The 10,297-nt window shown below is 32.2% G+C and overlaps 1 protein-coding gene across 4 annotated transcripts; it reads right to left on the bottom strand.

Moving 5' to 3' along the window:
• Positions 1–593: 593 nt before the first annotated feature.
• LOC100250081 (paired amphipathic helix protein Sin3-like 3) lies at positions 594–9,103 on the bottom strand. Of its 4 annotated transcripts, none has more exons than XM_010664922.3 (5): positions 8,940–9,103; positions 8,690–8,833; positions 2,042–2,225; positions 1,871–1,963; positions 594–1,083 (listed from the first exon to the last, which is right to left on the bottom strand). In XM_010664922.3, exons 1-5 carry the CDS (start codon positions 8,972–8,974, stop codon positions 973–975), a joined length of 567 nt encoding a protein of 188 aa, XP_010663224.1. In that variant the 5' UTR covers positions 8,975–9,103; the 3' UTR covers positions 594–972. The 4 variants fall into 4 exon arrangements, with proteins under 4 accessions (XP_010663224.1, XP_010663223.1, XP_010663225.1 ...); XM_010664921.3 differs by having other exon boundaries at positions 8,690–8,836; positions 8,940–9,100; XM_010664923.3 differs by having other exon boundaries at positions 8,690–8,836; positions 8,927–9,099.
• Between the last annotated feature and the right edge of the window lie 1,194 nt (positions 9,104–10,297).

Raw genomic sequence — 10,297 nt, 5'->3', positions numbered from 1 at the left:
TAGATGCTTAGAAAAAGAGTCCTTACCCACCTCTCTTATTCCAACCAGGTTGTTTTGGAATATCACCATTGGTGTCAAACCCGAAAAACCTGATGCAACATCATATAGAAGATTAAAGATTTGGATTCTTTATAATCCAAATAACCTCCATAAACATAATTTTATGATATCTAAGATACATTTAGAGTACGTTTTATAGTGATTATAGGAAGTGTTTCTAATATTTTTTATGCTTGAAAGATAAAAAATTTTAAGTATTAAAAAGATTAGAAACACTTCATAAAATCATTGTCAAACGCACTCTTAGTATGCAGGAATCAAAGTAGGAATAAGAATGAGGATGAAATATAAAAAAGAAAGATCAAAATCTAAAAAAAAAGAAAAAAGAGCTTTAAGTTCAATGAAAATGAACAGGTCACCCGAATGCAACAATGATTCAATGAATGGAAAATGAAATAGATTTTCTATTCTAATTACCTATTCCGATATTCCAAACATGTTCCTAAAAGACTACACTTGCCAAAAAGAGTGTAACTAAAAATAATTTGTTGAAGTTGCATTCCATATACACCCTGTTATTCACATTGATACCATACCTGTAACTGATTCTCATTTCCTTTAAAAAGGTAACAAATTCAGCTTCAAAACTATTCAATGCAATTTGCAGAGCTATGAGGAGAGACAAAGTGAAAGCCGCTATCCTCTAATACTCATTCCTTGTTCTAAACAGGATCAACTAAACTGCACAAAAGCTTTATTCACCTACCAGACAACACAATGATCTACTTCAACATGGAGAATCACCAAAACCATATAAGAGAAAACCGTGGCACATGTGTTTCAGCTGTCATTGATGGAACCTCGCATATTGCAACCAATTAAAGCCCCACCCAGCCCCCAATTCAAGAAAAGTTGTATTCAATAACAATACAGGTTAGAACAAGAAAGTCACTAAACCATAAAACTCCTTTTTCATGTTTCTGAACCTTCTGTACATCTCTCTGGGACTTGTCCTTTTGTCTCTGGGTAGCGGATATATAATTCCGCGAGTAAATCTGGATGGTCTTGAAAAAGGATGGGTAGCTGCAACAAGGAAAAAAGCTAAGCAAACAGTTCAAACAAAATAGGCCAGATATATATCAGATGTGAGGATGGGTTCCCCTTACTTGACTTATCCAACCCTGATTTCTAGGATTTAGGTTGATAAGTTATAAAAGAGACTCCATTGTTTAACACCCTACAGGGGGTTAAACCTCATTAGGATCCATTAGTAGCATGCCCCCTGGATATATAGATGTATGAATTTCAAGAAATTAGAAGTATAGTTGTTTTTCCTATTGTTCCCTCGTTTTATTTTCCAAATTCCAAAGATTTCTGCACTTTTGAGAGGTAAAAAGATTTAGGTGATGGCACCCACAACAGGTCCCCAGCAAGCCCTGCAAATGCAATGCTAAATGTACTGATTAAAAAGAGAGCTCGTTGAAAGCATTCGGAGGATTTTACAGGTATATATTGAAGTAAGTGCTACTTGCCTCATGACATGAGTCTGACCGTGACAATTATAAGGGTAGTGGGATTCCTCCCCTTCTTTTAAGTTCCTCACCAAGTTACTCCTCATTTCACTTGTGAGGATTTTTTTGAGTGGTAGTGATTTTTATACCAAGTTCTTTAAAAAATAAAAACGATAATCACTATAGGAAACCCTTGTCTTTGTGTAGGTAACATGTGTATGTTTCTAGTCGTTTTATCCCCAGACTGGACAAAATAGTTAAAAGCCAGGATACAATGGCCTGTCTGGATCCATCAGGCCTTGAATATGGTACACCTATGACATATAAGTAGGGAGACATGAATCTTTAATGGTGAGCACCTCTTTGAGAAGAATGTTAACACGGGGATTCCTTCCATATTTGCACATAACATCAACGAGGGATCTGTAAAGCTTGTCATCCTGCAACCGGGTCTGCAATCATAAAACATTGACTCAAATTAGGAGAATAGAAAGTGAAAATGGTGCTGTTTTTCTGTTCTTAGATCGTACCCTGATTTTGTTTACTAAGTTGACGGCCTCCACACGAGCTTCCAATGCTGTTGGTGGGTCTTTTGTAGGTGCAACAGAATTAATACTGTATCCTCTTGGCAACAAGATGTTGAAACCCGTCAAGAGTTCATGGTGGCCCTCAAACATCTCCTTCACCAATGATATAACTTCCAGGGTATCAAATCTGTCAGCATGCACACACAACAGAGGATATTGGTATGCCAATGTAACTACTGATTAGATAATTGAACATTATCTTCACTACTTCAATACGTGGAGACTCCCATCTAATGGCATTTATACTTTCAATAGTGAAAATCACATGAGTATTTGAGAATAAAAGTATACACAATTATATGCTAAAAGCATCCTTATAAAATCTTCTTGTTGAAATTCATAACGTCTGAGAACATTCTCTAAAAACCATTGTCTCCCACAACCGTAATTTCCAGTACATCTACTCAAAAGAAGTGCAAATAAAGCAACATTTAAAAAAGAGTAGACCTTATCTTTATTGTCAGATGATAAAAGCTTGATTAGAAAAAGGTTAAAAAAAACACGTGTACCAAAATCATGCCACTAACCTATTGCAACTCAAATATAAAGGTAAAAAATTCCAAACTCTATGAAAACTGAGAGGCCCCAAAAATAATGATGGATGCCATATATCAATCGACAACCTCAATGGAAGTCCTAAGCATGGTTGAAAGTCACAATATCAATCACCGACTTGAGGGTCCCGAGACACATTAGTCTCAACATCTTAGATTGGTATCGGATGATATGCAAAAGATTCTAGTTTAAAAGCTTAAATTTTTTTTAAAAGATTACAAAAATAAATACAAATAGATAGACTGAAAAATTAATACAATAAATTTTTATTGCATATAGAATTATTCAGATTGTGATAAAAGCATACCTTTAGAATGATTTATAACAATATTAAAATTTAAAAATTCTTAATTCAATTACTTAATAGTAAATATTTCTTATTGAAGATGAAAATAAGAAAAAGTGAACTTATTTTTTTATAACAGATTTGTTTAAATTAAATATTTTGAATTATTAAAGAAATACAACCATGAATCGTCTTTAAAAAAATAAACATCATTTTTCCTATCAAATATATTCGTTAATTTTAATTTTTATATTAATATTCATTTCCTATTTATTTGATGTAAACCTAAATATTTATTATTCATTTGCTATAATCCTAATTTCCATCAAATTTCTATCATCCATTCAAATACAAATACCCACCAAATACTCATTATCTACTTAAAAACAAATGCCCATGATTCAAAGACAAATGCTCATGATTCAAAACCTAAATTCTTAATCCTATCAAATTACCCATACACCCCATCAAACACCTATTCCCCTTCTTTGCATGATACCCATTTCACCTCTAAATGGATGACTCCTTATTTCTCTGCACAATACCCATTTTTGAAGGCTCTAAACTAGACAAAGCAACCATATGAAGATGCAAAGTTTGAAGGATGAAGATGTCGTTAGGACACTGTTTTGTTTTTGTTGTTGGCAATTTTGTTCCTTTGCATTCTAGTATAAGGTCTTTTTAAACAATAACTTACTTTCCATTGAAGATTTGAGGTTGTCGTTTCATCAACTAGACCATCATAGGTAGGTCTAAAAAGGTTCGAGTAAAGGTAAGTTAGTTTTTTTATAAGGTAGGGTTGGATTGGAAGTTTTAAAATTGAGCTAAAATGTTTTAATTAATTTTTGGAAAATTGGGATTTTTTTTTTTTTTAATTCTATTTCCTACCTAAATGTGTTTTAAGGGATGCTCTCATTCAGAAAACATCCTTAACTTGTCCTACCATTCTCAAAAGTTCTCAAAGGTTCTTTGAATGAACTTTGAGTTGTTGAAGAGACTTGCATCCCTTCAGGAGCTAAGGTGAATCCACCGGAGCATTCGAATCCACTAGAGCATTCAAAGTACTACATAGCAAACGTAGATCATGATAAAAACATTGGATAGTAAGTCTTAGGGTAAACAACCAAATAAAATTGTGTACCATAGTCTCATATAATGGATTTAGATCTAAAGTCTTAAACCCCATGGTTTTTTATCCCCACAGTTAGTATGAGGGTTTTCCACATAAAAAACCTCTTGATCTTATGTGTTAAATTGTCATTGATCATTCCTAATTTCTTATAAGGTTTAATTGGAATAAAAATTTCAATTCTTATATTAAAATCTTTAAAATACACTCATTCATATATCTTTGGGTGTTACCCTACTGGAACATAGGTTTTTCAGATGCAAATATAAGGATGAAGATGTAGAGGGTCCGAACTCTCCATACACAGTTCTTTATTTTTGTGGGTTTTGATCTTCTCCTCTTCTCTTTCGTTCCTTTATTTGTGTGGCAACAAATCAAATAAACCCTTCCTCCATTTTCTCAACCAAAAAGAAATTCTCATTGTCCAAATATAAATAAAACATGAAATTGAAAGGGGAAAACAATCAATTCTCTCCTCTTTTTCCTCTGTTGTCTCAATAAGTAGATAAAAAAGCAACTCAATTTCCCATCAACAAATAAAATAAAAACAACAAAACTTAAAAATTAATAAGAATAAAATTTTATCTCTTTTTTTTCCTCCATATCTCAGAGCCCAAATAGAAAATTTTCACTTTCTCATCAACCAAAAGAACATAAAATATGAAATTTAAAAAAAATATATGAGAACTTTTGTTTGATACCCATATTTTTTTGATAGCTTGTTCTGTCTTTTTCTATTTTCAGCTTGAAAGGGGAATGATAATAAATAAGGAGTATGAAGAAATGAATATCATGAAGTTACCATGGAATGGAAAAGAAATTCTATTCCCATTCCAGGCTACTATTTGCAACCTACTGCTAGAATGAGCCACTAGTGGAATGGAATTCTCATTCAACTATTTCATTCCTAATGAACAAAAAAATACATTAGAGGATAGCAAGTCAACCAAAGATGATAGCATCAAACACACATCTAACTAGAATTTGGACAGGATGAATTGCAAGAACAAGTTGTAGTAGATACACATAAAACCGTATCAGTAGCAATACTTCCTTGAAACTAAAATTAGCCACTAAGTGTCCGTTTGGATACTCTTCTTGTTTTCTATTTTTAAGATAAGAAAATAGTAGTAACTTTTATATAAGATACAAGAACTCTTAGAGAGTTCATTAAAAAAAATAATGATTTTAAAATCTGTTTAAAAAATTGAGGTATCAAAAAAATTTTACTATCTTAAATTTTAAAATTTTCTAAAGTAATTTCTAAACACATAAGACAAATTTATACTTTTTATACAAGATGTTTTACTTTCATATAGAAATTCCTGGTTTTAAAAATCAAAAACAGAAAGTGTATACAAATGGACACAAAGTAATCCAATAAAACTGCAGTAACTTATAAAATTCCAAGGGAAAAATTGGTGCCTCCACTCTTCGATATGGCCAGGCTTCCTACAGATTCTAGCACATAAAGACTAGAAAGCATAAACTGCAAATCCACAAGTTTTAACAAAACCACGCGTGCCAACAAAATCCCAAAATATAGAGTTGTTCTACAATCTATCCACAAGGTGAGGTGATAAACTTATCTTGTTTTATCTAACATATCCGACTGGAACCATATACCCTTGTTTAATAAAAAAGAAACTATAACCATATACTCCATGGTGGTATTGAAAAATCAGTTTTAACAATTTCCTACGGTAATATAAATAATTAACATTATATGTAAAATTTGGTTGATATTTCATGTAGTATCACCATTTTGATAGATGCTAACAAAAAATAAATAAATAAAAGCATAACTTCCTTAGTTTTTGTCATTTGATGCTGCTGACATCTTGTTTTACAGGATCCGCATGGCTTGGTCATTGCATGTCATGTGTCTAATTTGTGATACATATGCGTCACTAAGGTCTGGCAAATTAAAAAACATTGTATGCCCTATGACTCAACGTCAAATAATTACAATGATATCCACTAGCATACTCTGGGCACTTACTCCCTCTAAGCTCTAATGAAAGGTTACATCCATACTCTCTCCTGTGTTTCACTTTCTCCCCATCCCTACAACACTAGGGCAAAGATGCCTGAGTACCTCCTAGGCCCATAGAATGCGCACGCCCACTCATGGTGGATGTCAAGGGGTTTTTTCCTATAAATCTTTAGATGCAGGTGACATCACATACACCTGAAAGGAATCTTTACTTCACTCTTGTTGCAAAAAGAGCAAATGTTCCTTCCTAGTATTTATTTAGGTATGTTCCTTCCAAGTATTTATGGCTCAATGATCTCTTATACCCACTCAAATATGTCAACTTCAACACAACATTTAGATACTAAGACATCTATTTAAATTGGGAACAAGACTAGGGACAGGCTTAATAAATCTCGATGATGGGACTGTTCATCCACCACTAAGTAATTTAACAATTTGTTTAAGCCTTTTGGTTTGGTAATTAGAATTGCAAACTCAATGCAGAATTGACATGCATTGAGTGCATATTGATCAGAATGAGAGAAAGGGAATATCATCACGTCTTATAGAAACATTTCATCACCAAAAAGCTTTCATTTATCACAGGAAAATTTGTATGGGAGCTACCTTTTCAAACAACTATAGCAAGGCTCTAATTCTTGTCAAAAGGAAAACAAGGAAAAAAAAGAAGAGAAAAATGAACTCTCCTAGATTTTCCCTTCAAACTATGATATCTCATCCTATATGGCTGGCCTCTTCTTAAGAACCCTACTCAAACATATTCAACATGAGAAAGACAACAACCATCATCATGGAAGAGCAAAACTTTAGCATGCTAAATTGACTCTACCCAGATAAAATCACTTTAAGGCAAGTTATATTTTGTTCAAATTTACTACAACAACAACAATCTTCCCTTCAAAATTAAACAAGCAAAATAAAAGCCCACTTCCTACCTTTCCAATCCACTTAATGAACCTAAAGTTAAACAGACTCCTACTGTAAATAAAATGTCAATTACACCATTAATATATTAAACTCGCATCAGTTTTTACTTCACACAAGTATATAACTTGACAAGGATTAAGATATTTTTTAAAAAAATTTCTTCATTTTTACATCCTTATCTTCATGTTGAGATAAATCAGAAACCTAAACCAAGGTCCAAGTTCTTGTAGTCTTCACCCAATGGAAAGCTTTAGAAAGAAAAACAAGTACCTTTAATGTGTTATCCACCAGTTGACAAACCCTCAGGAGGGTGGAGATTGCATTAAATGAGACAAGAAACCATATCACATTTGTAGGAGATATAGAGGCCTTGTTTACAAGATAGGGAGGCCGACCATCTATACGATATTGTACTATTGCATAAAGTGAAATTTCCAAGAGGAATCTAAGGTACCATAGATGGTCAAAATTGCCTTTACAGATAGAAGGCTATTATACAGAGAATAATAAAGCCTTCAGAGCTACAATAATCCTTGCTTCATGTAGACAGAAATTGTTTCAAATTTCAGGATGGCATGTGCCCCAGACCCCGTTGAACCCACACTGGCTCCTCTAGTGGGCCAGGCTAGGCTTGGGCCAAGCTTGGACAGCACTTACCTAAATTTTTCTATGCCAAGTTTTGAGCTACCTAGCCAAAACTTACATCTCTACTTATGAAGTGCTGAGAAAGATTGACTCAAAAGGCAAGAATCATTTGCAATACTTTAGGTACTTTGCATAGAAGCTAAGAGATGACAAAAATAACACCACATTAATTGAAGACTGGAATTAATATATTCAGCATCCAGGATTATTGTTCTGACTTCTAAGGTACGGATGTGGTCTTAAAAAAGGTTGTATTAATCTGAGAAGACTGGCAGACTAAAAAGCTTACTTTTTCTGTTCCGCAAGAGCTGAGGCAAAGGGAAAGGAAAAAAGAAATACAACGAGGAAGGAAATAAAATGCAAATCTGTGCCAAATATTCCTGCACACTTTCCCTAACTTCCCTCAAATATTGTGAACAAAAAAAAAAAAGGAGTTACAAAATGTAAAATTTTTTCCCTGTTTTCGTAATATTTTGTTTTTCTTCATATTCCTATTGTAACCATACAAAAGAAATTAATATTGCTTCCACTTGTCTTTCTTTCTTTCCCTCATTGGTTCCAATATCTGATCAAAGTATAAGCTTTAGAACTAGAATAAAGAAAAGAAAAAAGATGAAAATGGATTCCTTCCTCGATCTACTGTCAACATTTTCCATCCTATTTCCTCTTGGGTTCCTATTAAGAAAGAGAGCCTTAGGATGAGATTGCCTCATCTCCAAATTGTGATTAAGAAACCCCAGGTACATTTGATCTTTTTATTTTATTTTTTTTCACTAATGTATACTTATTTCCTTATTTTAGCCAAGCCACCATCTTCATTCTAAACCTAACCCTAAGCCATTTAAACAATATCCGTAAAGCCAAATTCTGTCCTCACAACCGGATGGCTTAGTTTCGCGTCTCCAATACCCACCCAAATTCATATTTTCCCACACTTCTTCGTCAACCAAACACATCCATCCCATGAATAATGAAACAGAGGACATCAAAACAAAAACAAACCCAAAAGTAGGGGGGAAATAAAAAGAAGAAGAAAATAAATGAACGTACATTCCTCCCTTGTAATCTTTCATGACTCGCAAAAAACCACGGTATCGGCTATCGTTGCGAGACCCAAATGTATCCCTCACAAACTTGAGATACTCCACTCCCTGTTCTATCGTTCGCTTCCCTTCCGGTCTAGCCCTTGAAACACTTCTTCATAACAAATGACATGCGTATTGAAGATTCAGTGAGAAAGAGACATTACGTAAAGATGAAAGAGAAAGAAAGAGAGATGAGAGAGACTCGCTGATCGTACTGAGAAGACGGCGATGGTTGATAGGGATCGGCCATGATGACGCGTCGGAGCTTCAATTCAAACACCCACAGTCGTTTCTTTCGCGGTTGTTGCAGTTAGTAGCTCTGTTTCGCTGCAAAGATGATTCTGGACCCTTGGGCTTATTAGGGAAATTATGGGCCAACACGCTGTTTGGTGTGTTTTGTACTGCACTTTTTCTTTTCGGCCGATTTCTTGGTTCCGAAAAACTTAATACTTGTTAAAGTTATTTCATAAAATTAAATTAAAATTTAATCTAAATCATCAAACGTATTTATCATCATAAATTATAATTATAATAAAAAATTTTAAGTAAATTAAATATTTTGGAATAACAACAAATATCATAAAAGTAAGCAAGACAAATGAAGGTAAAAAAATAAAATGGATATGTTAGTTTAAAAATAAGTTAATTATTTTTATGTATTACTTAAATTTACTTAATGACTTAAATTAGGAGTGTGTTTGGTATAATTTTTATTTAAAGTGTTTTTAGTGAAAGTATTTTGTTTAAAAGTGTTTTTAGAAAAATCATTTATAAGTATTTATTTAAAAAACACTATAAGTAGTTTTTCAATATTATAAATGATTTTTCATATTTTTTAAAATATTTTTTAAGAATACGTTTGACATTAATTTTGATAAGTGTTTATAGTATTTCTAACACTTGAAAATATTTATTTTTTAAACATTAAAAATATTAAAAATACTTCTCAAAATCAGTCGTCAAACACATTCTAAATTTTGTCAAATATATATATTTTTTATTAAAAATTTATTGAAAAATCACAAATAGTGTTTTTTGAATAAACATTTTATTGGTAATTCATCTAAAAATACTTGAAGTGCATTTAACAATGATTCTAACAAGTGTTTTTAATTTTTCTAACACTTGATAATTTTTATTTTTTAAGCATTAAAAATACTAAAAACACTTTCCAGAATCATTATCAAATGCACTCTTAATATGTATTTGGCAATGATTCTGAAAAGTGTTTTTAGTCTTTCTAATACTTTAAAATTTTTATTTTTCAAGTATTAAAAATACTAAAAACACTTTTCAAAATCACTATCAAATATATTTTTATAAATAAATACTTATATTAAAAACACTTTGAGTGAAAATATCGACAAACATACTCTCGATATGTCTAATTAAAATAACTTAATATTGTAACTTAGAGTCAAAAATAATTTTGGCAAATCAACTTGATGATTTAATACGACTTAATAATTTAAATCTAAAATCGTTTAAAGTCATTAAGTATTAAGTATTAAGTTTTGTAAAAAAAAAAAAAAAAGTCTTAAATCAAGTTGCAAAAAAACCTAAAATCTCCGAG

This window comes from Vitis vinifera, chromosome 17 (assembly GCF_030704535.1).
Source record: "Vitis vinifera cultivar Pinot Noir 40024 chromosome 17, ASM3070453v1".
Lineage (NCBI taxonomy): Eukaryota > Viridiplantae > Streptophyta > Magnoliopsida > Vitales > Vitaceae > Vitis > Vitis vinifera.
Note: the sequence above shows the minus strand (reverse complement) of the source record. Positions and strands in the feature narration are given on the sequence as shown.

Bases quoted from the DNA above. Each gene is read 5' to 3' on its own strand.
- LOC100250081 (XM_010664921.3), bottom strand. From the start codon at position 8,974: ATGGCCGATCCCTATCAACCATCGCCGTCTTCTCA. The intron at 8,837-8,939 runs GTACGATCAGCG...TTTGTTATGAAG, and splicing joins CAACCATCGCCGTCTTCTCA to AAGTGTTTCAAGGGCTAGAC. The intron at 2,226-8,689 runs GTACGTTCATTT...GCATGCTGACAG, and splicing joins AAAGATTACAAGGGAGGAAT to ATTTGATACCCTGGAAGTTA.